This window comes from Geotrypetes seraphini, chromosome 2 (assembly GCF_902459505.1).
Source record: "Geotrypetes seraphini chromosome 2, aGeoSer1.1, whole genome shotgun sequence".
Classification (NCBI taxonomy): domain Eukaryota; kingdom Metazoa; phylum Chordata; class Amphibia; order Gymnophiona; family Dermophiidae; genus Geotrypetes; species Geotrypetes seraphini.
In genome coordinates, this window is record NC_047085.1 from 312,516,041 (window position 1) to 312,542,811 (window position 26,771).

Below are 26,771 nucleotides of genomic sequence, written 5' to 3' on the forward strand. Positions count from 1 at the left end.
ACATGCATTTATTCAGGTACTCAAGCAGTTTTCCCTCTCTGTCCTGGCAGGCTCACAAGCTATCTAACATACCTGGGGCAATGGGGGGATTAAGTGACTTGCCCAGGGTCACAAGGAGCAGCGTGGGTTTGAACCCACAACCTCAGGGTGCTGAGGCTGTAGCTTTAACCACTGCGCCACACTCTCCCAAGGACAGATCCCTGCAGCACTCAACATCCTTTTCCTCCGAACAAATTCCATTTAATAATAATAATAATAACTTTATTCTTGTATACCGCCATACCCAGTGAGTTCTAGGCGGTTCACATTAATTAGACATGGTTACATGCAGTTAAGTATTAATTGAATAGATTTACATTAATTAAACATAGTTACGTGTATGGTTACAAGCGGTACACATTATTTAAACATAGTTACATGCAGTTAAGTAATAATTGAACAGATTTACGTAGAGTTAAGTGTTCAATTAAATAGGGATGCGGGCAACGAAGTAGATGAAATTGGGGGGAAGGATGGAATGGATCGGGGGGGTGGGGGTGGGGCAAGATAAAAAAGGAGGGTTGGGCGGGGTTCTTTGGGGAGGGGGCAATTAAGTGTCGTGGTGTTGAAAGAGGTGTGTTTTGAGTAGTTTTCTATAGCTGAGGTAGGTTGGAGCCTCGAGGATTGATTGGGCTATCCATGGGTTTAGTTTGGCGGCCTGGAAGGCGAGGGTTTTGCCGAATAATTTATTGGAGTGGCAGAGTTTTAGGGAGGGGAAAGCAAATAGCTGGATTCTGCGGGAGTTCTTGTTTCTGTGATTCAGGATGAAGTGTGGGTTGATGTAGTTTGGGGCTAGGCCGAATACTGTTTTGTAACAAAAACAGGCAAATTTAAATAGGACTCTGGATTCCAATGGTAGCCAATGAAGTTTGTGGTAAAAAGGGGTAACGTGTTCCCATTTTTTCAGGCCGAATATAAGGCGGACAGCGGTGTTCTGGATCATTCTGAGTCTTCTGATAGTTTTCTTCGTGGAGCTCAGGTAAATGATATTACAGTAGTCCAGTATGCTGAGAATGGCGGATTGCACTAGGAGGCGGAATGACGTGTCGTCGAAATATTTTTTTATGGTGCGTAGTTTCCAGAGCACCGAGATGCTTTTCCTAACTGTAATGTCGGTGTGCTTCTCCAGGGTTAGGTGTTTGTCTAGTGTGACTCCTAGTATTTTTAGGGTTTGTTCGAGGGGAAAGGTCGATCCTTTTACTTGAATTATGGTGTCTATGATTTTGTCTTTGGGGCTAGCTAGGAAAAATTTTGTTTTGTCGGGGTTTAGTTTTAGTCTGTAGGATTGCATCCAAAGTTCTATCTGATTGAGTGTATTTGAAAGGGAGGTGAGGAATTCTGGAGAGAAACAGGATAGCGGGATGACTATTGTGATGTCATCAGCGTATATGAAGAATTTGAGTATGAGGCTATGTAGAAGATTACCCAGGGAGGCGAGGTAGACATTAAACAGGGTAGGGGACAGGGGGGGAGCCCTGCGGAACACCACAGGAGTTGTCCCAGCTGTATGAAATGGAGTCATTCTTAAATACTCGGTATGATCTGTTTCTTAGGAATCCCTGGAACCATTTGAGGACCTGGCCGGAGATTCCAATGAATGCAAGGCAGTCTAAGAGAATGTTGTGGTCGACTAAGTCAAAAGCACTGCTCAGGTCAAGTTGCACGATCAATGCGCTGGAGCCCTGGTTGAAGAGTGTGTGTAAGTTGTCTAGTAGAGAGGCTATGATGGTTTCAATAATGTGGTCGGAGCGGAAACCTGATTGATTGTCATTTAGGATGTTGAATTTTTCCAGATATGTGGTTAGCTCGGTATTTACTACCCCTTCAGTTATTTTGGTGAATAGTGGGATACTTGCAATTGGTCTGTAATTAGACGGTGAATTGGGTGGTTCTTTCGTGTTTTTTATGATTGGGGTAATCAAAATGTGGCCCTGTTCAGCTGGAAAGCTCCCTGTGGATAGAAGGTGGTTTGTCCAAGCCAGCATATTGGCTTTGAAGTGGATCGGAGCAGTTTTCATGATGTGTGGGGGGCAGGTATCCAGTCTGCAGAAGGAGTTGGTGTATTTGTTAAAGTATTTGTTGAAGGTGTGCCAGTCGATGGTTGTGAATTGATTCCAACTTAGGTCCGTTCTGGACCCTGGGTCTCGTGTAGTCCTGTCTGTGTCTGAGAGGATTGGGAAGTCCCCGTGGGGGTTGAGGGGGAAAGTTAATGATGATCTTAGTTTCTGTATTTTAGAGTTGAAGAAGTCTGCTAGGGTGTTAGCGATTAATGAAGATTCGTCATCACGGTTTTCAGTGAGTGTCTCTAGGTTGTAGAGGTCGTTGACCAGTTTAAAGAGGCTGCTACTGTTGATTGTGACATTTCCAATTTTGTGGGCATAGAAATTTTTTCGTTTTTCTGAGGTGAGGTTTTTGTAGTTTTTTAGTTTGAGTCTCCATGCTACTCTGTGCTCCTGGGTTCCAGTTTTAATCCAAATTCTTTCTAATTTTCTAAGGTCTTTCTTTAACAGTAGTAACTCTGAATCAAACCATCCCTCCTGATTTGGAGTTCTGATTCTACGTGTTTTTATGGGGGCTATTTCGTTTAGAATGTTTGTGCTGTCTTTGATCCAGGAGGTCATAAGTTGATCCGGTTCTTCATTTTGTTTAACAGTGGTTTCATAGTGGGACCAGAATTCGACCGGGTCGATCTTACCTCTGGAGGTGTGAGTTTTGGTGTTTCTTTTTTTGCTGTTTTTGGTGGTTTTTTGTTGGCCGTGAATGGAAAAGCTGCATAGTTTGTGGTCGGACCATAGGGAGTCAGTCCAGTTCTCTTGGTTCCAGAGGAATTTGGGATTGATTTGCTCTTTGGTGGAGAATGTCACCAGGTCAAGTTGGTGGCCTCTTTCGTGGGTTTTAATGGGCGGGGGTTTGAAGTAGTCTAGTTGAGAGATTAGTGACCAGAAGTCTGATATATCTGGCTAGTCTGTTTGCTCTAGGTGAATGTTGATGTCTCCGCATAATAGGTTGTATGGACTTGCTAAAGAGTTAGTTAGTAGGCATTCTGCGAAGTCCTCCTTGGCTAAAGTCCATTTATTGGGTGGGATATAGAACAGTGTGATTGTTAGGGAGGAGGCCAATGACTTTGAGGTTAGTGAGATGGCTAGTGTTTCTGAGTTGGGGGAAGATTTGGAGTTGAGAGTGGTGCAGTTTAGATGGTCTCTGTAGATTATTGCTAGTCCTCCTCCCCTTCCCCAAGTTCTGGCTAGGGATAGGATCTTGAATCCTTGGGGAAGACAGTCTTTGATAATAATGTCTTTATCTGATAGCAGCCAGGTTTCCGTGAGTAGGACAAGATCGGGGTTGATTTCAGTTAACCAGTCATTGATCAAAATTGATTTGTTTCTCATCGATCTTATGTTTAGGTAGAATCCTTGGAGGGTCTGGATGTTAGTGAGGTCTGTTGGGGAGTAGTGGGAGTAGGCTAGTTTTTTCAGTGATCTTTGTATTTTTTTGCGGGGTTTGGTTGATCTGTGGGAGAGGGGAGGAATTGAGGTAGGGGGAGAACCTGTGTCAGCGGGTGAGCTTATTTCTGGATAGTTGTAGGGAGTGTGGGATGTGATGGTGTGGAATTTGGGTTTTACCATGCGGTATGAGGAGTAGAGCACTGGGATGGGGGCAGAGTATATTGGGTCGGCTGTGCAAATCTTGATGGTGAGTAGATAGAGTAGAAGCAGTGTGGCACATTGGTGAGAGTTTGGTCGGGCCATGGTGGCGCGTTGTGGGTGAGTGGAGGGTGGTGTGTGTGAGGTTGAGGGTTGAGATGTCTTTGTCTTGGTTGTACCAGAAAGTCGGGTCAGGTTGAAATAGTCTTTGTCTGGGTAGACAGGTTGTGGTGCTTGTCTGGTTGAGCAGTGTTTGTCGGACTAAATAAGCTGTATGGGATGAGGATTGTCGGGTTAGTTATCAGCTGAAAACAATGTTGTGAGAGGTTATGGGCTGCTGTGGTGTTGTGCAGGCCACAGATTACTATAGGGTTGTGGGGTAAGATGGTGGGTTACAGAGTTGCAGGTTATGGGTTGTTACATAGTTGCAGGGCTGTGTAGTTGTAAGGTTACGGGCTTTGGCTGAGATTTGCAGGGCTACAATGGTTTACAATGATTTACAAGGCTATCGGACTGCCTTGGTTACTAGTTTGGTGCAGCAGTGTGTTGCAAGTTTACAACTGTGGCTTTTACAATATCATGCACGGCTTTACATAATCAACAAAGGTTTTTGTAATACTTATCGATCTGGAGTAGTGCGTCTGGGGTCCGTGCTCCCACGCTCCACTCCCGGTGGCAGAGGAGCTGCTTTAGAGGAAGGCAGCAGAGATGTTGTGGTTTCGGGGGGCGGAGCAGGGCTCCCACGCGGCCCGAGGTCGCTAAAGTTGTGAAGGCAGCTCCCGGTGGCAGAGGAGTTGCTTTACCTTTTGTCTCCTTCCACTTAACCAGCTTTTAATCCAGTTCATCAGTTTAGGGCCCTATTGAAGGCACTCAGGCCTAGATTCTCTAACTGGCACCAATTTTTTAGGCGCCCAAGCTCAGAAAATAACGCCATTCAAACAACATTGTTAACTGAGTTTCAAGGCATCTACCAGTGCCTAAAAAACTGGCACTGGAATCGTGCCTCCATAGGTGCTTTAGGCTGCCTAACGCTGCTATAGACACGGCTAATATCGGAAGAGGCACTTGGCAGCCTAAAGTGCCTAAGGAGGCACGATTCTTGACAAGGATAGGTTTCAGAAATGTAGGCCTGGAAAATTCTGGCCAACATTTCCGACGCCTGTCTTTTGCAGAGGCTTCATTCTCTATATGGCATTATCGCATGATTGGCCTGAGATTGGCGGCCGCTTTTTAGGTGGCCACCGATATTGCCGCCTAACAGAGAACCCTGGCCTCAGTTTATTAATCAACCGTCTATGTGGAACTGTGTCAAAGGCTTTGCTAAAGTCCAGGAACACCATATCTAACAACCCTCTCGTATTCAACTGTTTTGGTCACCCAGTCAAAGAAATTGATCCGATTTATCTGACAAGACCTGCCTCTTGTAAAACCATGCTGCCTTGGGTCCTGCAGTCCATTCAATTCTAGAGGAACTTGGCAGGGCTGGATGTTGTTTTTTTTAATACTAAGGGGTAGTATGCCATTTTAAAGCTTGTGTGAAAATGTATTCACCTTTGGTTTTTATTATTTTGTTTTTGCTCTCTCAAGGTAGAATGGGACTTAATTGTAGAACAGAATTTTCTGCATGTTTAGGGGCTTTTGATGTACCATTCTATTAAGATTACTGAAAAATTCCTCTAATATGCTGGTAATAGGAGAATTATGCTGGTAATAGGAAGAACATTTTTCAAACCTGAGGTAAAATTATTAATAATTTAAGATACTTGGCTTGTGTGGACAGTGTTTCTTTGTTAGAAAATGTAACCCATGTACCAGGTATCTATTTTAATGCGTGTTCTGTCAAGGGTAGATCTTATTAGTGATGTGGATATTGGTTTTATCTTTATTAATGAATCTAATTTGCATATTTGTTAGGAACTGTGCACCCTGGGTTTTGCTTTTTATCACAGCACAAGAGTAAATAAGAAAAGGGAAGGGACATTTTAAAAATTGATTGTAGCAGTTTTCTGGGTCTTGCCGCGTTTGAGTAGAAAGAACTGACGTTTCAGCCATCATGCTGTGGCTTTCTTCAGCATACCCAAGGAAATATCTAGACGTTCCGTAGGTCGAAGAGGAGCAAAACTTCTGTCTGGCTTACGTGGTCGATACCCACAAACAACAGGAATGTTTGAGGGGAGATTATCCATTTTTAAAAGGCTGTTAGAATTAAACAAATAGATTGGTGAGTGTTTTAGATTAAAATGAGCTGGATAAAAGTGTAGAGAAAAGAATAAGGCTGACACCATAAGTATGAAGATATTTTTAAAAGGCTTACTTAATAGAATCACAGAGATTTTGCTGGCGCCTAGCATTCGCGCACAAAGGAGTGTACTAAGGAGCCTGAATTTAAGTAGCATGTACCGGGTTCAGGGGCGGAGTCCACCACGAGTCGCCGCTGTGCGATGGCAGAGAAGCCTTGGGTAAGACTGTTAAAAAGAAATTAAAAGCAGAATAAAAACAACAACATAAAACACATGAAACATAAAATACAATTTAAAATACCGTAATCTTTAAAAAACAACTTGTGCAAAGCAAAGTGGAACAGTGTCTCAGGTGCCAGTAAGTAAATTGACTCAGGAAATTTATGTGCAAGTTTCATTAATTCATTTTGTACTACATATGACTTAAAATATTAAAATGAAACTATGAAAAAAGAGTAAACGATTATAACTTCACAAATTACAATGTTTTCTTAAGACCAACGATAATACCGAGAGCCCCAGTAAAGGCCTGGATTGAATAAGTGTTTTGGGGTGTTTGAAGTCTTTTTTTCCTCATTTGTTTGAAATTTACACAGCAGTTTATAATTTTGTCTCTTGGTTTGTGGTGGGTTCAGATTTCTGTATTTGTTGAATACAAGTGTGTCGCTATATTTGAATTACACTGATTTACACATGCCATTTATACACGTACCTGACCCATAAAAATCTGTGTACAGTTCATACTTTTGAAAATCTTGACTTATACATGTAAGTGACCTCCCTAATTGAACCCCACCCTAAAAGGTCTCCCTTGTACATGTTTACCCTTTGCACATATTGGTTATACATGTGCAAGGAGAGAATGAAGATGAAGTGAGTTCAAAAACAAAGGGTCCAAGAGTTCAAGAGATGTAAAAAGTAATCTTCTATTTATTCATCATTCATAGTGGAAGACATAAAATTCATGTACCAATTCTCAAAAGTCCCATTGCCTCATGTAGAATGTTATTTTATGTACAGGGATGGGTTTGTAAACTGCCCTCCATATATCCTTACAAAGAAGATACTGTATATCCCTATCTCCCACTACTCATGCCAGCAAAGTTCATTGAAATTATAAAATTAATATTTACCTTTGTGCTTTTTTGAAATTTAGCCCACAGCTGAATTGACTCTGTTCATGGCAAAGATTGATGTAGCTGTTGTTTCTAAAATCACTCATAAAGCTTTCCTTTCCATCAGGTTGACAGAACAGAGGTGATTCGATCCTGCATAAATCCAATCTTCTCCAAAATATTTACAGTGGACTTTTACTTTGAAGAGGTTCAGCGCCTAAGGTTTGAAGTCCATGACATCAGCAGTAATCACAATGGACTAAAAGATGCAGATTTTCTTGGGGCCATGGAATGTACTCTCGGACAAGTAGGTACCACATTGTCTTTTCCTCTTATCTGATGGACCATATGGTCTTTATTTATCTTTCTATTTTATGTTCCTATGTTTGCTTCTACATATCACTGCTCCAAGTAGACTGACAACATGAGTTGTCTTTTCTGAATTGCCATATAAGATTGAAAATCCTAACAAAGGCATTTGTTAGTAGAGAACAGTTATTTGAAAGAACATTACTACTGTTCTAATACCTGTAAGGGATTAAAAAAAAGATACTGAAGTATTCAGGTCTCAGTTTAACTTGTTCATTTCTCTGGGAAGTAGAAATATCTGAATCTAGTTCAGTCACAGACTCCAACTTGTAAAAGAATTGTTTATTAAATGAGGTGCTCAGATTCTGTTCAGTAGTGTGGGCTTTCAGAAACTAACAGCCTCATTTTAGACAGGTCGTAGAGGAAAGACTAGTCTCAGTTAGGGCACTGGTCTTTGACCTAAGGGCCGCCGCGGAAGTGGACTGCTGGGCACGATGGACCACTGGTCTGACCCAGTAGTGACAATTCTTATGTTCTTATGTAGTACATCTCAAGTTTCACCAGTATTTTAGTGAAATGGTCTGATGGCTGTTTTAGTCTACTCTTCAAGGTAACGTAGAAATAAAACAAAAGCATTAAGGAAAAAAAATACCTTTTTTATTGGACTAATTTAATGTAGCTTTTGAAGATAACCTCTTCTTCCTCTGATCATGTATTACTATTTTTTTCCATTATGTTTTTATTTCTACATATTACCAGTATTTTAGAACAGAATCAATTCCAAAATACAAAAGAAATATATTTTTATATGCCTGGGCTCTGATTCTATAAATCCGTTTGCTATATATCTGATTCTATAAATGGCATCTGCTGGTAGGTGCCTAGATTGGTGCTCCTACCAAATATTTGACACCTCAAACATTTTTTTAAATTGGTTTAATTGGCATGTGTGACAGGGTGGAGTACCTGTCACTGACCAGTGGAGGGAGCCTGAGCAGTTGAAAGAAAGAGTTAATTTGCATACCATCCTGTCAAAGGATCCTGCTGGGATCTGTCCACTTACCTTGAGAGAAAAATAGTGCTGAAAAGGACAATTCCAAAGCTGAGAGCTGCTAAAAGCAGAAGCTTCTTTGGGAGCCAGGTGACCCTCAAGGTGAGGATTGCTGGTCTCTGATGTAACCCTTGAGAAGCCTGTTAGACTGGCCTGCCCAGTAGACCTTAGGTGTGACCAGGAGGGTACCCCATGGTTGACAACTGGCAGAGGACCCAGTGGTGGTGTGAGAGACCAGGGAGTGAGTGACTTGAGAGTCCTCACAGAGAGCATCTGCGGAACAGGAAGTCCTCGGGATGAGCCCATAGAGAGATACTGGCTGAAAGATCGGAGGAGTCCTTAGTGCGTGCGTCCAGGATAAGAAAACTGAGTGACTATGAGATGCCTGGAAGGAGAAGTAGCCAGAGGGCCCAGTACAGCAGGCAGGGCTCAGGCTTGAAGACCAGCAGTGTTCTAGAAAGTAGGTGACCCATGAGGCCGGGAAGCATAGGGACTGGTGGTGGCCTCAGAAGAAGCAGCCAGGAGAGTCAAGGTCCAAAGCTGAGGGGTCTGGAAAGCAACCAGCAGAAGGACTGGTAGTGACCAGCAAAGAGACCGGTGATGGCACTGAAAGCTGGTGGAGGAGCCCAGAGTAAGCAACCTGGCAGAACCGGGAGAACGTTGGCCAAAAGGTCTGGTGAGCAACCAGTGGAGAGACTGGTGGGGTCAGTGACAGCACTGGGAACTGCTGGAAAACCCAGAGGGCCAATGAGGGATTGGGAGAGGACATGGAGAAGACCTGGTGGAAGAGCTGGAAGATCTATGGAGTCCAGGGGGGACTCAGGGAAAGACCTAGTCAAGAGTGAATAAATTACTTAGAAATGTTTTAAACATGTTGTATTTGTTTTAGCAGGTACCTTCGGATGCATATGTGGCGGGTGTTACCGCTCAGCCCTGTCGCATGATGACAGCATGGTAATTGAAAGCACCATTACAAACAGATAGGCACCATGTAGACACCTACACTGTGGCGCCTACTGGCACCTTGAGTTTGGGCATGGATTTCCTTCGGTGCTGGTAGGCATCGATGTTAGGTGCTGGTGAATTAGGCAAATAAAATTCTGGCCTAATATACCACAGTGCCTAATATTATGATGCCTACCGGTGCCTAAGTTGAGTTAGGTTCTGCTAGGCATGATTCTACAAACAGCACCTAAATTTGATCCGTTTCCTAGCTCCCTTTCCTGCTGGTGACTCCTAATGTGGAACCTTGCATCACATAACCCACTTCCTCCTGTTGACAGGCCCACCTCTTCAAAATGTTGGGCCTTCCCCTTCCTGCTGCATCCTTAGACACCTGGGCCAATCAGGGCCTTAGGCCCCTTCCAATGCATCCCAGGTTCCTCTGGGAAGGGGTCTAAGGCCCTGATTGGGCCAGGTGCTTATGGCCCTTCCCATAGGAGGGGCCTTAGGCACCTGGACCAATCAGGGCCTTAGGCCCTCCCAGTGCATCACGGGGGGTGGGGGTTGTCAGTGAGATCATTCAGGCAGGAGGGAGTGGGTATCTCTCTAGCTGGTTGAGGGGGGGGGATCTTCTGCCTGCCACTAGTGCTGATGTTTTTCTTACAAATTAAGCTGATTGTAGGGGAATCTATGATCAGCTGAGCCAGAAAGACTTCCCAAAGCTGCCAGCCTTTGGATTTTCTCTTCCTTCTCAGCTGTTTGGGGCTTCCCTTGCAATGTGATGTGCCAACAAGGGAAGCTCCAAACAGCTGAGCACAGGGGAAGTCCTGAAGTCGCTGGTGTCAGGAAATCCTGCTGACTCAGCTGATCATAGATTCCCCTGCCATATCAGCTCAGCCGGCAGTGAGAGACGCAGCGGTGGGCAGAGGAAAGCTTTTTACATTTTGACAGGAGGGATGAGGGAAAGAGCTGCGCCTAATAATTGCTTTTCTGAGCAAGTGCTAGGCACAGTTCTTCCCTCTTATACCAGGGCTGCTCTGCAAACAGGTGTGATTCTCTAACCGGCATTATCATAAGTGTAATTCTCTAACTGGCGCTCTCATTCCAGAGCTTCCTATCCAATGAAAGAGACTCGCCTCATAGGTATTTAACGCCTTTACCTTATCTCCCCTCTCCTGCCTTTCCACCCAAAGTATATATATTGAGATCTTTAAGTCTGTCGCCATACTCCTTATGATGAAGACCACTGACCATCCAGTAAACGGAACTGATGATGATCAAAATATTTTCTTAACCTTCTGAGTTTCCAAAAAAGACTAAGGGCTCCTTTTACAAAGGTGCGTTAGGGCCTTAACGCACGGAAAAGCACGTGCTAAAATGCCACATGCGCTAGCTGCTACCGCCTCCTCTTGAGCAGGCGGTAGTTTTTCAGCTGGCGCGTGCTATAACATGCGCTAATCCGGTGCGTGTGCTAAAAACGCTAGCGCACCTTTGTAAAAGGAGCCCTAAGACTTTTTAATTAATAAGTTGACTTGTAGTAACAAAGAGAGATTGTTATCAAAATTCAATTCCAGAATTCTGATTATTGAAACCAGAGTATAATCAATATTATTTATTGATAACACTTTGACTTCAGTTCCCATCTTTGGATGATTTATTAAACAGAGATTCATTTTATCTTTATTTAATTGTAATTGATAGACCGTCGTCCAATTCTCTATCAAATTCATACAATTACTTACTTTAGATTTGATATGATCTAGAGAACAAGAGAAGGGGATAAGAACTGTGATGTTGTCTTCATCTATAAAATGAATACGTTTAGATTTTTCCAATGTATGTATAACCTAATGAGTGCAGAAAAATATTGAAAAAGGTAGGAGATAGTGGAGAACCTTGAGGGTCTCCTTAAGGGAGTTGCCATTCTTTGGATATCTTTTTTATGTTCAATATTTTTATTGTTTGCAAAAAAATTACAAAATAGGTACAAATATAAGTCCAGCAATCCAAGAAGTCAAAACTGATAACAATAAAGAAAAAAATAACCAAATATACATCTGTTCAGCATTATCTAAAGGTTTACATTGCAATAATAGAACAATTCCATCTGCTCATACCATTAGCGCTCAACAAGAGTAAAAACCTAGGTAGATGTACAATAATTTTCCAAAGGTTGCCATATAGACTTAAATTTACATAGTGAGCCCTTTTTTTCCACCACCACTCTCATATTTTACAATCACCAGACCATATTCCCCCATAAGTTGAAATTCAAAGAGGATGGTAATTTTTCCAGTTAGTTAAGATAGGCCTCCTACTGATTACAATTAAAACTTTCAATAACCAAGCTGAAGAATCAGTAATCTGGGATTTTAAACCATATCTCCCATATATAATTTTTGGCAAAAATAAATTCTCTGAGATATTTAGAATTATACAAATGACTTCCCATATTTGAGACCAGTAATGCTGAATAATAGGACAAGTGAAGATCATATGATCCAATGTTTCAATGACTAATTTACATGACCAACAAAGATTGCTAACAGTATCTGCAATAAGAAAAACGCTGACTGTGTGATCACTGATGAATGTAAAGTTCTTAAAAAGTCAGACCATACCAAGCACCATTTTCCATCAACAAGTTGTGTAGCAGTATCTGTGGTCCAAACTTCTCATAGTCCCAATGGAGAATGAGTTTTATGTTTCATCAGAATCTTATACCGTTTAGTTGCTTCACCTTTAGTAGATGAAAGCACCTCACGTGTACAGCATCTAAAAGTGAGGGTTTATCTTCACTTAGTTTTATGGCATTATTTGTTGTTTGAATGGAAGAACATAATTGTAACCATTGATAGTGTTGATTGGTATTTTATAGCAATTACAAAGATCATCAAACGGTATCCATTTAGAGTTGTTGCACTCTCCATATGCCATCAGAACTCCAAAGTTTCCAATTTATTGAATTCCCTTGAATTACAATTCTGGTATTATTCCAAAGAGGCATGAAGGTAGTATCGTTCCAGTGGATCTTAAGTAGGTTTTCAATCTCTTGTAGTGCCATCTTCATGGACAAAATGATTTCATTCATGACATTAGAGTGAGATTTGTGCAAGAAAGCAACTATATCCCAGGGAATTTTATGAGTTTGCTGTGCCTCAACTTTCCTCCATTTAGGTAAATTCCATTTGTATATAGGGTATATCCATTGAGATGCTTGCCGCAATCTGAATGCAGTGTGATATTCATGAAAGCTGGGGAAGTTCACACCACCATTGTTTTTATCTTTTTTTAAATTTCTTTAAACTTATTTGAGGTGTCTTGTTGTTCAAAGAAAAGTTGATAACAGTCGTTCAATTTTCACATAAGTGGGTCATTTTAGATATATAGGCAACATACTTAATACATAGATCACCACTGGAACTATCATCATTTTGACAGAATCGAGATGACCTCACTAAGATAATTTCAATGGAGTCCATTTAGATGTCATGTTTTGAATAGACTCCATAATGTATGTAATGTTGTCATCTACTGTTTCTTCAAGGGAAAGGCCAAAGTAAAGTCCCAGATATTTTATTTTTTTAGCAGACCAATGTAGGCCCATTTCTTTTATAGTATTACTAAATTCAGGGCAATTCAATGGCATAGTTTCTGTTTTAGACAAATTAAGTTTATATCCAGATATTATTGAATAGTCTGAGGCAAGGCGCAAAATCTGTACATCCCCAGATTCAGAAAGGGATGCAAAAAGAATCGAACAAAAGACCCGGCATGGATAACTAAAATAGTGAAAGAAGCGATAGGCAATAAGAAAAATTATTTCAGGAAATGGAAAAAGGACAAAACTGAGGGGAACTGGAAAGAGCACAGGAAGTATCAAAAAGAATGTCACCGTGTGGTTCGAAAAGCTAAAAGAGAGTATGAAGAGAGGCTATCCAGGGAAGCACGAAATCTCAAACCGTTCTTTAGATATGTTAAAGGGAAGCAGCGGCTAGGGAGGAGGTGGGACCGCTGGATGACGGAGACAGGAAGGGAGTGGTAAAGGAGGAAAAAGAAGTGGCAGAAAGACTTAACATGTTCTTTTCATCTGTTTTTACAAATGAAGACACAACCAACATACCGGAACCTGAGCAAATCTTCAAGGGAGATCAAGCAGAAAAATTAACATCCATGGAAGTGAGCCTTGAAGATGTACACAGGCAGATAGAAAAATTAAAAACTGACAAATCCCCGGGTCCAGATGGAATCCATCCAAGGGTTCTGAAGGAACTAAAGGAGGAAATAGTGGAACTACTACAGCAAATTTACAATCTATCCCTGAAAACAGGCATGATCCCGGAGGAATGGAAGATTGCCAACGTTACGCCCATCTTTAAAAAGGGATCAAGAGGTGACCCGGGAAACTACAGACCGGTGAGTCTGACCTCGGTTCCGGGAAAAATGGCAGAAGCATTGATAAAAGAAAACATCGATGAACATTTTGAAAGAAATGAACTTCTGATAACCAGCCAACATGGTTTCTGCAAGGGGAGATCGTGCCTAACCAACTTATTGCACTTCTTCAAAGGAATTAACAAATGGATGGACAAAGGAGACCCTCATAGACATCATATACCTAGATTTCCAAAAAGCCTTTGACAAGGTGCCTCATGAACGTCTACTCCGGAAACTGAAGAACCATGGGGTGGAAGGAGACGTACATAGATGGATCAGAAACTGGTTGGAGGGAAGGAAACAGAGGGTAGGAGTAAAGGGCCACTACTCGGACTGGAGGAGGGTCATGAGTGGTGTCCCGCAGGGCTCGGTGCTTGGGCCACTGCTATTTAATATATTCATAAATGATCTAGAAACAGGGACGAAGTGTGAGATAATAAAATTTGCCGACGACACCAAACTTTTTAGTGGAGCTCGGACTAAAGAGGACTGCGAAAAATTGCAAAGGGATTTGAACACACTAGGGGAATGGGCGATGAGACGGCAGATGAAGTTCAACGTTGAGAAATGTAAAGTATTGCATGTGGGAAGCAGAAACCCGAGGTACAACTACACGATGGTAGGGATGTTATTAAATGAGAGTACCCAAGAAAGGGACTTGGGGGTAATGGTGGACACGACAATGAAGCTGACGGCACAGTGCGCAGCGGCCGCTAAGAGAGCGAATAGAATGCTAGGTATAATCAAGAAGGGTATTACTACCAGAACGAAAGAAGTTATTCTGCCGTTGTATCGGGCGATGGTGCGTCCGCATCTGGAGTACTGCGTCCAATATTGGTCGCTGTACCTTAAGAAGGATATGGCAATTCAATATCCTTGAGAGGGTTCAGAGGAGAGCGACATGTCTAATAAAAGGGATGGAAAACCTTTCATACGCTGAGAGATTCGAGAAATTGGGACTTTTTTCCCTGGAGAAGAGGAGACTTAGAGGGGATATGATAGAGACTTACAAGATCATGAAGGGCATAGAGAGAGTAGAGAGGGACAGATTCTTTAAACTTTCAAAAAATAAAAGAACAAGAGGGCATTCGGAAAAGTTGAAAGGGGACAGATTCAAAACAAATACTAGGAAGTTCTTCTTTACCCAACGTGTGGTGGATACCTGGAATGCGCTTCCAGAGGGCGTAATAGGGCAAAGTACGGTACAGGGGTTCAAGAAAGGAATGGACAATCTCCTGCTGGAAAAGGGGATAGAGGGGTATAGATAGAGGATTACTGCACAGGTCCTGGACTTGTTGGGCCGCCGCGTGAGCAGACTGCTGGGCACGATGGACCTCAGGTCTGACTCTTCTTATGTTCTTATATATATGGTACTGAGTCAGGTGAGGTGTGTAGGAGGACATCATCAGCATATGCTGATATTTTAATCTCATCATCACTATAATTAAAACCCTTTCATTTTTGCAATTCCAAAAATCTATTAGTAGTGGTTTGAGAACAATGTTAAACAGAAGTGGGGCTAAGGGGCAACCCTGTCTCATATCTCTGTGTCTTTTAATATAAATTCTGGTTTTAGAAGATGTGTATAACACTTTGACCATGTTCATAAACTCCTGATTAAAACCAAACCAAGACAGTACAAAAAACTGGAATGACCACTCAACCCTGTCGAAAGGTTTTTCTGCATCTAGATCCATAGCTAACAAGCATTAACTTCTGATATTATATTGTGACTAGACAATCGTCCTGTCATGAAACCATTCTGATCAGACATTATAATGTGTGGTAAAATCTTTTGAAGTCTAGTAGCTATTATCTAAGCATAAATTTTTGCATCATCATTTATAAACGAGAGGGGGGTCTATAGTTTTGGATCTTAAATGGATCCTTTTGTGATTTTGGCATAACAATGATGGTAGCTTCAGTAAAGGTATCATGTGCATTACCTGATGCAATGAGATAATTATAGAATTCAAGTAAATGAAGCAATAGGTGTTATTGAAAGGCTTGATAAAATTTGATAGGCCATCTGGTCTTGGAGCCTTTTTCTTGGCCATAGCATCAATTGCAGATGAAATTTCAAGGCTTGAAAGTTCCTTGTTGAAAATTATATTATCATCTTCAGACAATATATTATGTGATAAGTCAGCTAAGAAATTATGAGGATTATACTGTGAGTCTAATTCGGAAGAATATAAATTCTTATAGTAATCATGGCAATGAGCTAATATATCTTTATTATCCAATATAATATTATTTCTATCAGCTATAGCTAATATAATGGATTTATTAAATTTCCCTTTCAAATAGGTGGCTAATTGATATCCACATTTATTATTATCAGCATAATATTTTGCATGTTGCAAGAAGACTTGATAGCGGCCTTTTTACTAAGCTGTAAGTTGTATTGATATTGCAATGTCTGCAATTGTTTTAATATGTACATGCCAGAAGGGTTGGCATGATGTTGTCTTTCCAGTTGCTTTATTTTATTTTCAAAATCGATTAAATCTTGCATAATCTTTTTTTTCAGTGATGCAGAATATGAGATAATTATTCCCCAAATATATATCTTAAAGGCATCCCACATGATGACCCAGTTTGTATCTGCTGGTTTATTATGCTGAAAATAATCTTTAATGGCATTAATGATATGCGCTTTGAAGCCCATGTCTAGTAATAAAGAATCATTGAATTGCCATTGTTTCTGCTGAGTTTCCTTACATATGTTGTTTAAGCTTAATATCACTGGGGCATGATCTGAAATGCTAATTTTTTAATGTCCTTGAAGGTAATATTTTTAACCAGAGAGTGACTAACAAGAAAGCAGTCTATCCTTGAATAGGAGGTATGTGGAGCTGAGTAGAAAGTATAGTCACGATCATTAATGTGAGTACCATAATTCGCCATGGGTCTAAGAGATTAAATTGAGCTATAATATCATGGAGTTCATACCGAGCTTTAGATATTTTATAACCAATGTTAGATTTTCTGTCTTTAAGGGGGTCCAGAATGAAATTAAAATCCCCACCAATTATGCAAGGCATAGAATTATGTGAATTAAGACAGTCTGGTCTCTCATCAAAGAATGTGCTGTTATCTATATTAGGACCATAGATATTCATTAGCAATATTTTGTTATCATTATGTAATATAACTTGAATCCATTTCCCCTTCATATCAGTAATGTGAGATACCATCTTCATATAAACTCATGTAAACCGTTCTGAGCTCTCCTGGGAGAACGGTATAGAAAATTGAATAAATAAATAAATTATGATGTTTCCTAATAAGTATGATTACCCCATTCTTTTTTTATCTACGGCAGATGAGAATAATAGTGAGAAAACCCAATTCAAAGTTATTTTATTTGATACGTTATCTGAGACTCTTGCAATAAAATAATATCTGCTTAAGATTGGTAATATAGGGGTCCTTTTATAAAGGCGCGCTAGCTGTTTTAGCGCACACTAAACGCTATCATGTCCATTATATTCTACGGATGCGTTAGCGTTTAGGGCGCGTTAAAACGGCTAGCGCGCCTTAGTAAAAGGACCCCATAGTCTAGTGCAGGGGTAGGGGATTCCGGTCCTCGAGAGCCATATTCCAGTCGGGTTTTCAGGATTTCCCCAATGAATATGCATGAGATCTATTTGCATGCACTGCTTTCAATGCATATTCTTTGGGGAAATCCTGAAAACCCGACTGGAATACGGCTCTCGAGGACCGGAGTTCCCTACACCTGGTCTAGTGTATTTTTTTTTTTTCCACAGGATTATTGACGCCTTTTCACATTTAGAGTAACACGTGTGAGCCTCATTTTCTAAACTTCGTGTTCAAAAGTACTATCAGAATTAGATTAATAAGTATAAGACCAGATCTGATGCTGAACAGACATAAACCAGTGCATTCAAAAGAAACACATGGTGCACATATCAGTAGTTAATCAAGGTTCAGCAAGACCACAGAGACACAGCGATTAGGGATGTCCAACCTTTTGGCTTCCCTGGGCCGCATTGGCTGGAAAAAAATGTTTCTGGGGCTGCACAAATGTACAAACGCTGCAGCAAGACAGAGGAGGGAGCTGGCAAAATGATAAACACCCAGGGGCAGCAGAGGAAAACACTACATCGCCCTCGACCAGGGCCGCACAAAATACTTCACGGGGCCGAATGCAGCTCTCGGGCCGTAGGTTGGACACCCCTTGATTAAAGCATCATGGCAAAATACCGTATTTTCACGCATATAACGCGCGCGTTATACACGGTTTTACAAACCGAGTATAACCATGCGCGTTATATGCGTGAGCGCGTTGTACAAATTTGTTTTTTACATAGTTTCCCCACCCCCGATGTCCGATTCATCACCCCGAAGGACCGCTCGCACCCCCACAGCCTCCCCCCTCCTGCATGGAGAAACTGCCTACCGTTGTTTCAAGGGCGGGACCACCGGAATAGGAAGCAGCGCAGGGCTCAGAGAAGGGGCGGGACCGCCGGCAGAGGAAGCAGCTGGGCTCACTGGCATCCGGAAACAACAGTAGGCAGCTTCTCCATGCAGGGGGGGGGAGGCTATGGGGGTGCGAGCGGTCCTTCGGGTGGGGGTGCGAGCGGTCCTTCGGGGTGGGAGTGCGAGCGGTCCTTCGGGGTGATGAATCGGACATCGGGAGGGGGCATCAGGCTTTCAGGGTGGGGAAGGACTTCAAGGGGGGACAGGCAGACCTTCAGGAGAGTCGGGGCGGCGAGAGGAGAATCGGGGTGGCGAACGGAGAGTCGGGGTAGCGAGAGGAGAGTCGGAGCGGCATGCGCGGTATACGCGTGTGCGCGCTATAGTAAAAATTTTTTACATAAATTTCTGTTTCCCGCGCGCTATACCCGTGTGCGCGTTTTACACTATACACGGGTGCGCGGTATATGAGTGAAAATACGGGACATAGCAATGTAGTATCTCATCATAATATCAGCAACAGTACAAATTTAGAATAAGCAACCGATTACAACAGTGATAGGCATAGCTACACTTAGGGATGGATTCTGTATTGAACGCCCGGTCTCAGAAGCCAATGGGCTTCCCATATAAAATCGGGCCTAAGGCCGCCTAAAATAAACCCAATTCTGTAACCGATGTCCATGTTACAGACGCCGGTTAGAGAATCGGGTTATTGTAGATGCGGCCGCTAAGCTTATCGTGGCAAGGGATCTCTCTGCCACTTTTGTTCGGGGCGGGTGGGGGGGGGGGGGTGTTACGGGCATTGTTCCTGCCACATTCGTCTGGAGGGCTGGGGGGACTGTCGGCCGCAACTGTGGCCGCTAAACTTATCACAGCAGGGAGATCCCTTTCTGCGATAAGCTTAGCGGCCGCGTCTACTTACAATTCATCTCCTGCTGGACTAGGGAGATGCATATGGCTGCCTAGGTTCTGGTGCAAACCACGCCCACACCTAGCCTTAGGCGGACATGCTTCGGGAGCTTTTTTTTTTTAACCCCCCCCCCAAACCCCCCCCCAAAAAACATGCATTCTGATTGGCTGATTAGACAGTGGTAGGACGCCTACCGCTGCCTACAATTGGGATGCCATTTGCAGAATCCAGGCCTTAGAACACAATTTTCCTAGTGCATATTGTTAGTTACCTAGAAAAAGATCAATTCAAGACTGAATAATGTAAGCTAGCATGTATCAAGAAAGCAAAGAAATACTTATCAGATGTGATCAATTCGACACTGCAAAATCTTTTCTAATAATCAGCCAACCCCATAGGATTAGTGAAGTCTTCAGTCGAGTTGTTATAAGTGACCCTTAATCTTGCCAGATATATCATCCCGAACATGGCCCCCAGTTGTTTTAACTTGGGACGATATTCCAGAAGCTGCTTTCTGTTTTTTTGCAGTTAGCTTTCCTAAATCTGAGACAAATAACAATGTGTGGCCTTCAAATTTTATTGGAGCCTTAAGATGTGCTTGTTGCATGATTTCCTCCAGTACTTGGTTGTAATGTAGTAATTATACAACAATGGGCCTTGGATATTTGCTGTTATTTGTTTGCTTTCAAGTAGAAACTCTTTGTGTACATTCAGTTTTAAAAGGATGATCAAAGGTTATGTTCAAAATCTTCTCTAACATATAACATCTCTTCTTCTGTTTCATCCCCTCTTTATATATCCCCTTGTAAATCTTTCTCCTCTCTCTTCCTATATTTTTAGCTTTGTAAACAGTGTCGAGCTCCACTCCCGTGGAGATGATGCGGTATATAAACTTAAGGTTTAGTTTAGTTTAGTTTAGTTTAGTTTAAATCTCTAATATTTTCTTCTGCCGTCATGATTTTCATTTCCACCTCTTCCATTCTAGCTTTTGAGGATCGTAATATCATTTTTAAATGTTGAGACTTATGCTTTTATTTCTTCAAAATCCTGTTTCATATCAGTCATAAGGGAATGTATTGCCCATACCTTTTCTAGTATGTTCTGGGAGGTTTCATCATTGATCTTGTTCGTTTCTGATTTCTGTGGAGACACCAGCTCAAGACTGCGTCTTTTCCCAGGTTTGTTGGTAGCTATACTGTAGTTCTACTAATATTATACCAGATCAATTAAAAAAACTCAATCATAAGTATGACAAATTGTAACCCATTTGACTAAATACCAAGTATGTAAACCTGTAACCTGTTCTGAGCTCATTGGGGAGAATAGGATAGAAAATGAAATATATAAATGGAAGGGGGTAGAGAGCTTAAGATAGGATCAGAGAAAGAGGGAAGATGCCATATGGAAGAGGCAGAGAAAGAGGGTAGAGAGTGGATGGAAGGGGCAGAGAAAAAGTGTAGATGCTGTACGGAGTGACAGGAAGATAAGGAATCAGAAACCAGAGATGACAAAAGGTAGAAATATATTTTTGTTGACTTAGAATAAAGTAGTATTGTAGCTATATATTGATAAATATTTATAAACAGAAAATAGAAATAAGGTAATATTTTTATTGGACTAATTTTAATACATTTTTTTACTAACTTTCAGAGACCAAAATCCCCTTCCTGAGGTCAGGACAGGATACCGTTAAAAACTGTTTCTATAAATTACGACTGATCCGCTCAATTGCTAAATTTCTCAGTTTAACCTCGATCAAGATACTTATATATTCTTTAGTAATATCAAAACTTGACTATTGTAATTCACTTCTTCTCAATATTACCCAAAAAGAGAAAAGGAGACTTCAAATAATACAAAATACGGCCATCAAATTAATATATAACGCGAGAAAATATGACCATGTTACACCTTTACTAATAGATGCACACTGGCTGCCAATCGGTCATAGGATTATGTTCAAAATAATGCTGCTCATATTCAAAACTCTAGCATCTAATGAACCGCTATTTATATCTAGATATCTAATCCCACATAGTACTCAACGTCCACTTCGTTCATCTGGACAAAATCTGCTTTCAGTACCCTCTCTGAAAATTATTGGAACACGAAGATCAGATATGTTCACAGTGATGGGACCCCCAATGGTGGAATGCCTTACCACAATACATTAGAACTGAAAAAGACATTGCAACATTTAAAAAATTCTTAAAAACTTATTTATTTAATGACGCTTTTAATATTTAAAACTTTTATACTTTCTGGAGATGCTCTTAACAGTGATATAAATTAATTATCCCTTACCTTTTGTTTTTTCCTTTGTTTTTCTACCAAAAATTTAAGATTGTAACTTTTAACTTTTTTCCTCCCGACTCATGTTTGTATAATATGTAACCATTTTGTTAAATGTTAGCCTCTTTTTATTATTCTTTATTGGATTTTGTACATCGCTTAGTAATTTTAATAGGCGATTTATCAAATGTATTAATAAAACTTGAAACTTGAACTTGAAACTTGATACCGTAATAGCAGTATTCTGTACTGTATCTGAGTGAGGCGGTTTTGGTCTCTTAAAGCTTATTAAAAATGTATTAGTACAATAAAATTGTATTTCTTATCTTCCATCATTTGTTTTATTTGTATGTATTAATTTGTAAAGTGGTGAGTGTTATGTCATTTTTTTTCCAAATTTACATCTGCTATCTTTATATTTATATTTTGCACATTATTAGGGGACAAACGTCACTGTTTCTGATTCTGTGGTGTTGCACTGTATGCAGAGTCTAGCTTCTTGGCTGTTCAGTTTAACTTTTATCTACATATTTCTAATTATAGTTTGTGATATCTTATGTCACCCTAGGCAAGGATGTATCTGTGTTCTACTGTATGTGCATGAAAAAAACATGGTTTCCTGTTAGCATTGACTGTTATGGATCGATCTGAACTCGTACTAATCTGGCCTGTTTAGTTTTACTGAATAGAAACATAGAAAGATGACGGCAGATAAGGGCTACAGCCCATAAAGTCTGCCCACACCATCGACCCTCCCTTTTAAGTCTAATTGTAATACTGCCATTCTACTGACCCGCTCTTTCAAGTCTATACCCTAGTGATCCTATCCTTTGGCTGACCCTCGTAGGGATCCCACATAGGTATCCCATTTATTCTTGAAGTCTGGGACGCTGCGTGCCTCGATCACCTGCATTGGAAGCTTGTTCCAGTGCTCAATCACTCTCTCCGTGAAGAAGTGTTTCCTGGTGTCTCCATGAAACTTCCCTCCCCTGAGTTTGAGCGGATGACCTCTTGTGGTCGAGGGTCCCTTCAGGAGAAAGATATCATCTTCCACCTCAACCCGTCCCGTGATGTACTTAAATGTCTCGATCATGTCTCCCCTTTCCCTACGCTCCTCGAGAGAGTAGAACTGCAATTTGCAATACTAATAGGAGTATATAGAAAAATATCTAATATGCTCTTCAATAAATATTAATCACTTTGCCAGCATATTATTTCAATAAATAATTGGTTTAAAATAGAAAATTCAATAAATTATTCTTAAAATGAAAAGTGGTCAGTGCCCTTTGTCTCCTGCACAGTTGAAACCGCTAAGAGATCAAATATGGGACCATCATGCCACCTTTCCGTCCCATCAGATGTACAATCTTGTGCTGGATGTTTCTATAACAGCACAAAACACTACTAGTATATTCTTTGTGAATTTAAAATTCATAACACTTATCTGCTGTATCTTGATGAAGCTAGTCGTATTGAAGAATGTGGCTTCTAGGCGGTCCAGCAGGATATATGTGGTTTTTTTTTAATTTTCTTTTGCTTCTATGTGATTGGTGCTTAAAGTGACTCGTGCTCATACAGTGCAAATAGCTTGGCTGCTCCTCTACTTAGACTCAAGTTGATTATGATCGCAAGGACTCTTTACAGTTCTTTCCTATCAAAATAAATGGCGTTCTTATCCTCATGTTGGGCTCCTTTTACAAAGCTGCTGCAGAAGTTTCTACCGTGGGCCAGCAAGGTTATTGCTCCAAAGCTCTTAGGAATTCTATGAGTGTCACATATACCTCACCAGCCCGCAGTGGAAACCTCGACCACAGCTTTGTAAAAGCCAGCGTTTATTAGTCTGTGAAATGCGTAGTTCTGTCTTCACAGTTTATAGCGGTATGCAAGTATGCAGTAAATAAAGAAATAAATACAAATATGTTAAGAACAGAAGAGTTGCCATACTGGGACACACCAAAGGTCCATCAAGCCCAGTATCCTGTTTCTAGCAGTGGCCAAACCAGATCCCAAGTACCTGGCAGAAACCCAAATAGTAGCAACATTCCAGAGCTCAGACTGTGATGTCATAATGTCTCATTCCACCAATGCCTAAGAGCCAACTTCCTCAGTGATGTCACAATGGCTTGATTGTCCTATTCTTGGCTCACATAAGAGTGTAAGAATTGCCATACTGGGACAGACCAAAGGACCACCAAGCCCAGTATCCTGTTTCCAGCGGTGGCCAACCCATTTTGCTGCTGTAGAGTAATCCCCAGCTTCTATAAGTGGCATGAAAAGTTCCATGAACAAAACTGCATGCTGGTCTGAGATGCGCATGTAACTAAATTGGCTAACAAGCCAATTATCACCAATAATTGGGTACCAGCAATTATTGGCATTAATTGGTAACAATTTGGATTTGCATGTGCATCTTGATAAGCACTATTCTATAACTATCCACGTGCAAATCATATCGCATGCAACTCAAAGGGGGCCATGGGAGGGGCATGGGCAGATCATTAAAGACGCACCATACCCTCCGGGATTTGCACCAAGTTTCATCTGGTGCAAGTCCTCTGGGTGTGGAATTCAGTGCCCAGTGCTATTCTGTAAAGGGGGCTCATCCTGGAGTGTCCTTCACAGAATAGGGCTGGAAGCTGATTTTCGATGCCAATTGCTTTGGTGTCCATATGTGGGCACCGTTTACTGAATCGAGCCCTAAATGGATGGTGCTGATATGTCAGGACTGCCTCAATTATTAGGGAGGGGGGTACCAAAAAGCAGCTACAGTTAAGGCAAAACAATAGATCCTGACAGTTACACAAACTCAAAGTAAAACTGAGATGGTTCTTTTTTGTACCAGTAGGAATGATGAACAATTTTCAAAGAGCCCATTTACCCTGCTTGTTCTGGGAGGGGTAGTATTGAGGTGATCATGATTGTTGGGGCGGCCTATTAACTTGAATAATGGTGGGGGCATAAGCTGAAGGTTGCCAGCCCTAGGTGAGATAACCAACCACCGTTCTCTTTAAACTGAGCAAGAGTCGTTTCACTGCATTGCTGCCAGCAGGGGGTGCTGCTTCAATATTGTGTTTTGAATGGTTAGGGACAGAGAGGTTCCCTGGAGTCCTATAGAAGCTTGCCTGTCTTTCACTATTGAAAATATGATGGTGGTGGAGCGAGACTGTGTCTGAATTCAAGAGAGCGTGGGACAGACAAGTGGGATCTCTTAGGGAGAGGAGGAGATAGTGGATGCTGCAGATGAGTAGACTGGATGGGCCATTTGGCCTTTATCTGCCATCATATTTCTATGTTTCTACACTGACCTCGTCCCTGTGGGAAACCATCCCCGTTTCATTCTTTAAGGCAGTGTATCACAAACTGTGTGCCACCCAAAATTTCAGGTGTGCCACAAGACGCTGGGGAGGAGGAGAGACACTAGCTGACTGACTACAGGACATGCCTCTTGTGGCGAGAGGCACGTCCTGAAGGTAGTCAACCGGCGCCTCTCCTTCTCTCTGTACCTCTTTCCTTCCAGCACCCCCTACTGGCGGCTCAGGGCCCATCTAGAGGGCCTTCGCGCATGCATTGACATGATGTCACGCATGCATGTGATGTCATCACATTTACATTCGTGCACTTCCGTATGCCTCGAGCCATGGCCACCATGTTTAGTGTGCCACAGCTTGACAAAGTATGTGAGACACTGTTTTAAGGAGAGAGGGAAGAATCAGGGTATGAATGGGCACAGCCACTGACCCTCAAGCCTTGCATTGAAGAATGCTGGTGTAGAAAGACTGAGGTTGAGATAGACACCAAAGAATGACAGTCTCTGGCATACAGAGCAGATATTGTGGTGTCATAGTGCCTCATTCCACCAATGCATAAGAGCCAATCTCATCAGTGATGTAGTAGTAGTAGAGATGTCACAATGGGTTCATCATTCTATAGTTGGCTCACATAAGAATCAGAGTATGACTGGGCACAGCCACTGGCCCTCAAGCCTTGCATTGAAGAATGCTGGTGTAGAAGGACTGAGGTTGAGATAGGCACTAAAGAATGACACGGAATGGTTTCCTGCAGTTATCCGCAGGGATGGTGACAAATTATGTCACCGTGTCATTGTCTTCTATGTTTCTATGATAGTGAACTAGCACTCGTCACTGGTAGGAGTGTAAGTAGAGGGCTCCCACTCTGCTTAGAGGGAACAGTGGCACCAACCTATGCATATATTCAGCTCTACTACCAATCCAGTTAGTGGCACAGAAAATACAGATTAAGTTAAACGCCAGCACCAGTGTTTAACTTCATTTGCTGACCTTGCTGGCTGAAAATTTACCCCTCTAAATATTATATACTAAATGGACTTGCCTTCAAATATTCTCATGTAGAGTTGTCGATAGTGGTTACCTTGTTTTAAGTTACCTTGGAAATTGTTACTGTGTTTGTGTTTTTGTTCATTCCTCTGCTCTTGACACTTTTTTCAAAGAATACGCATGAGGAAGTCTCAAGCTACACATCTGCCTTGCATTTATTCATGCTTGGATACAGTTAGTAGTTGAGATGACCTTGTTTTCAACATTTCAGTAGCAGACTGTGAAAGAGCTGCATAAAATTAATAACTAACTATAATACAGAAAATCATCCTGTATATTAGTTTAGGAAGGGAAAGTATTGTGTAGTTCAGTACTAGATGTTGTCAGGTTTTGAAACATCGTTGCAAATATCCAAAGTAATATATTTGGATAACTGTGGAAGTCACTCAGATAAGGCCTGTGTTTTCATAATTTCCAGCTACTAAATAGATAAATTTAGGCCATCAATTTAATATCCAGCCAGAACTTAAGTGCATAAGATGAGGCAGGGCCATGGACAGTTATTTATCCTTTTTTATTATTATTATTTAGTTCACCTCTATTCAGTAGTAGCTCAAGGCAAGCTCCATTAAAGCATAATAGCTATTTTGGTGTAGAGTTTATAGTCAATGGAAAGCAGCAGTATTCGCTTCTGTCTGACTAAATTTAACCAGATATCCTGGTCACAATAACAGCAGCCTGAAGATACCCAGATAACATATCTGTATCTTATTTGAGTCACAATATTAAGGCCCTCTTCTATCAAACTGTGATAGCAGTTTTTACTGAATGGCCCGCACTGCTCCTGACGCTCATAGGAACTACCTGTGCTAAAAACTGCTATCACAATTAGATAGAAGAGGACCTAAGTGTCTCAGAGATATGCAGATATTAAAAATTCATATGAAGATATCCAGATAAGTTATCCAGATATCTTTAGGTGGATTTGCTGTGACTGAATACTGGCCTGCTTGATTATACATATGATTTGGAGTAGTGATTCAAACTGAAG

General features: G+C 41.4%; 1 protein-coding gene across 6 annotated transcripts in view; it reads left to right on the plus strand.

Moving 5' to 3' along the window:
- The window catches only part of CPNE4 (copine 4), an 879,187-nt gene that overhangs the window by 493,026 nt on the left and 359,390 nt on the right, over positions 1-26,771 (plus strand). For all 6 annotated transcript variants that reach the window (XM_033930001.1, XM_033929997.1, XM_033929998.1 and 3 more), the window contains one exon: positions 7,166-7,345. In XM_033930001.1, the coding sequence (XP_033785892.1) occupies positions 7,166-7,345 (180 nt within the window). The remainder of the gene's footprint in view (positions 1-7,165; positions 7,346-26,771) is intronic.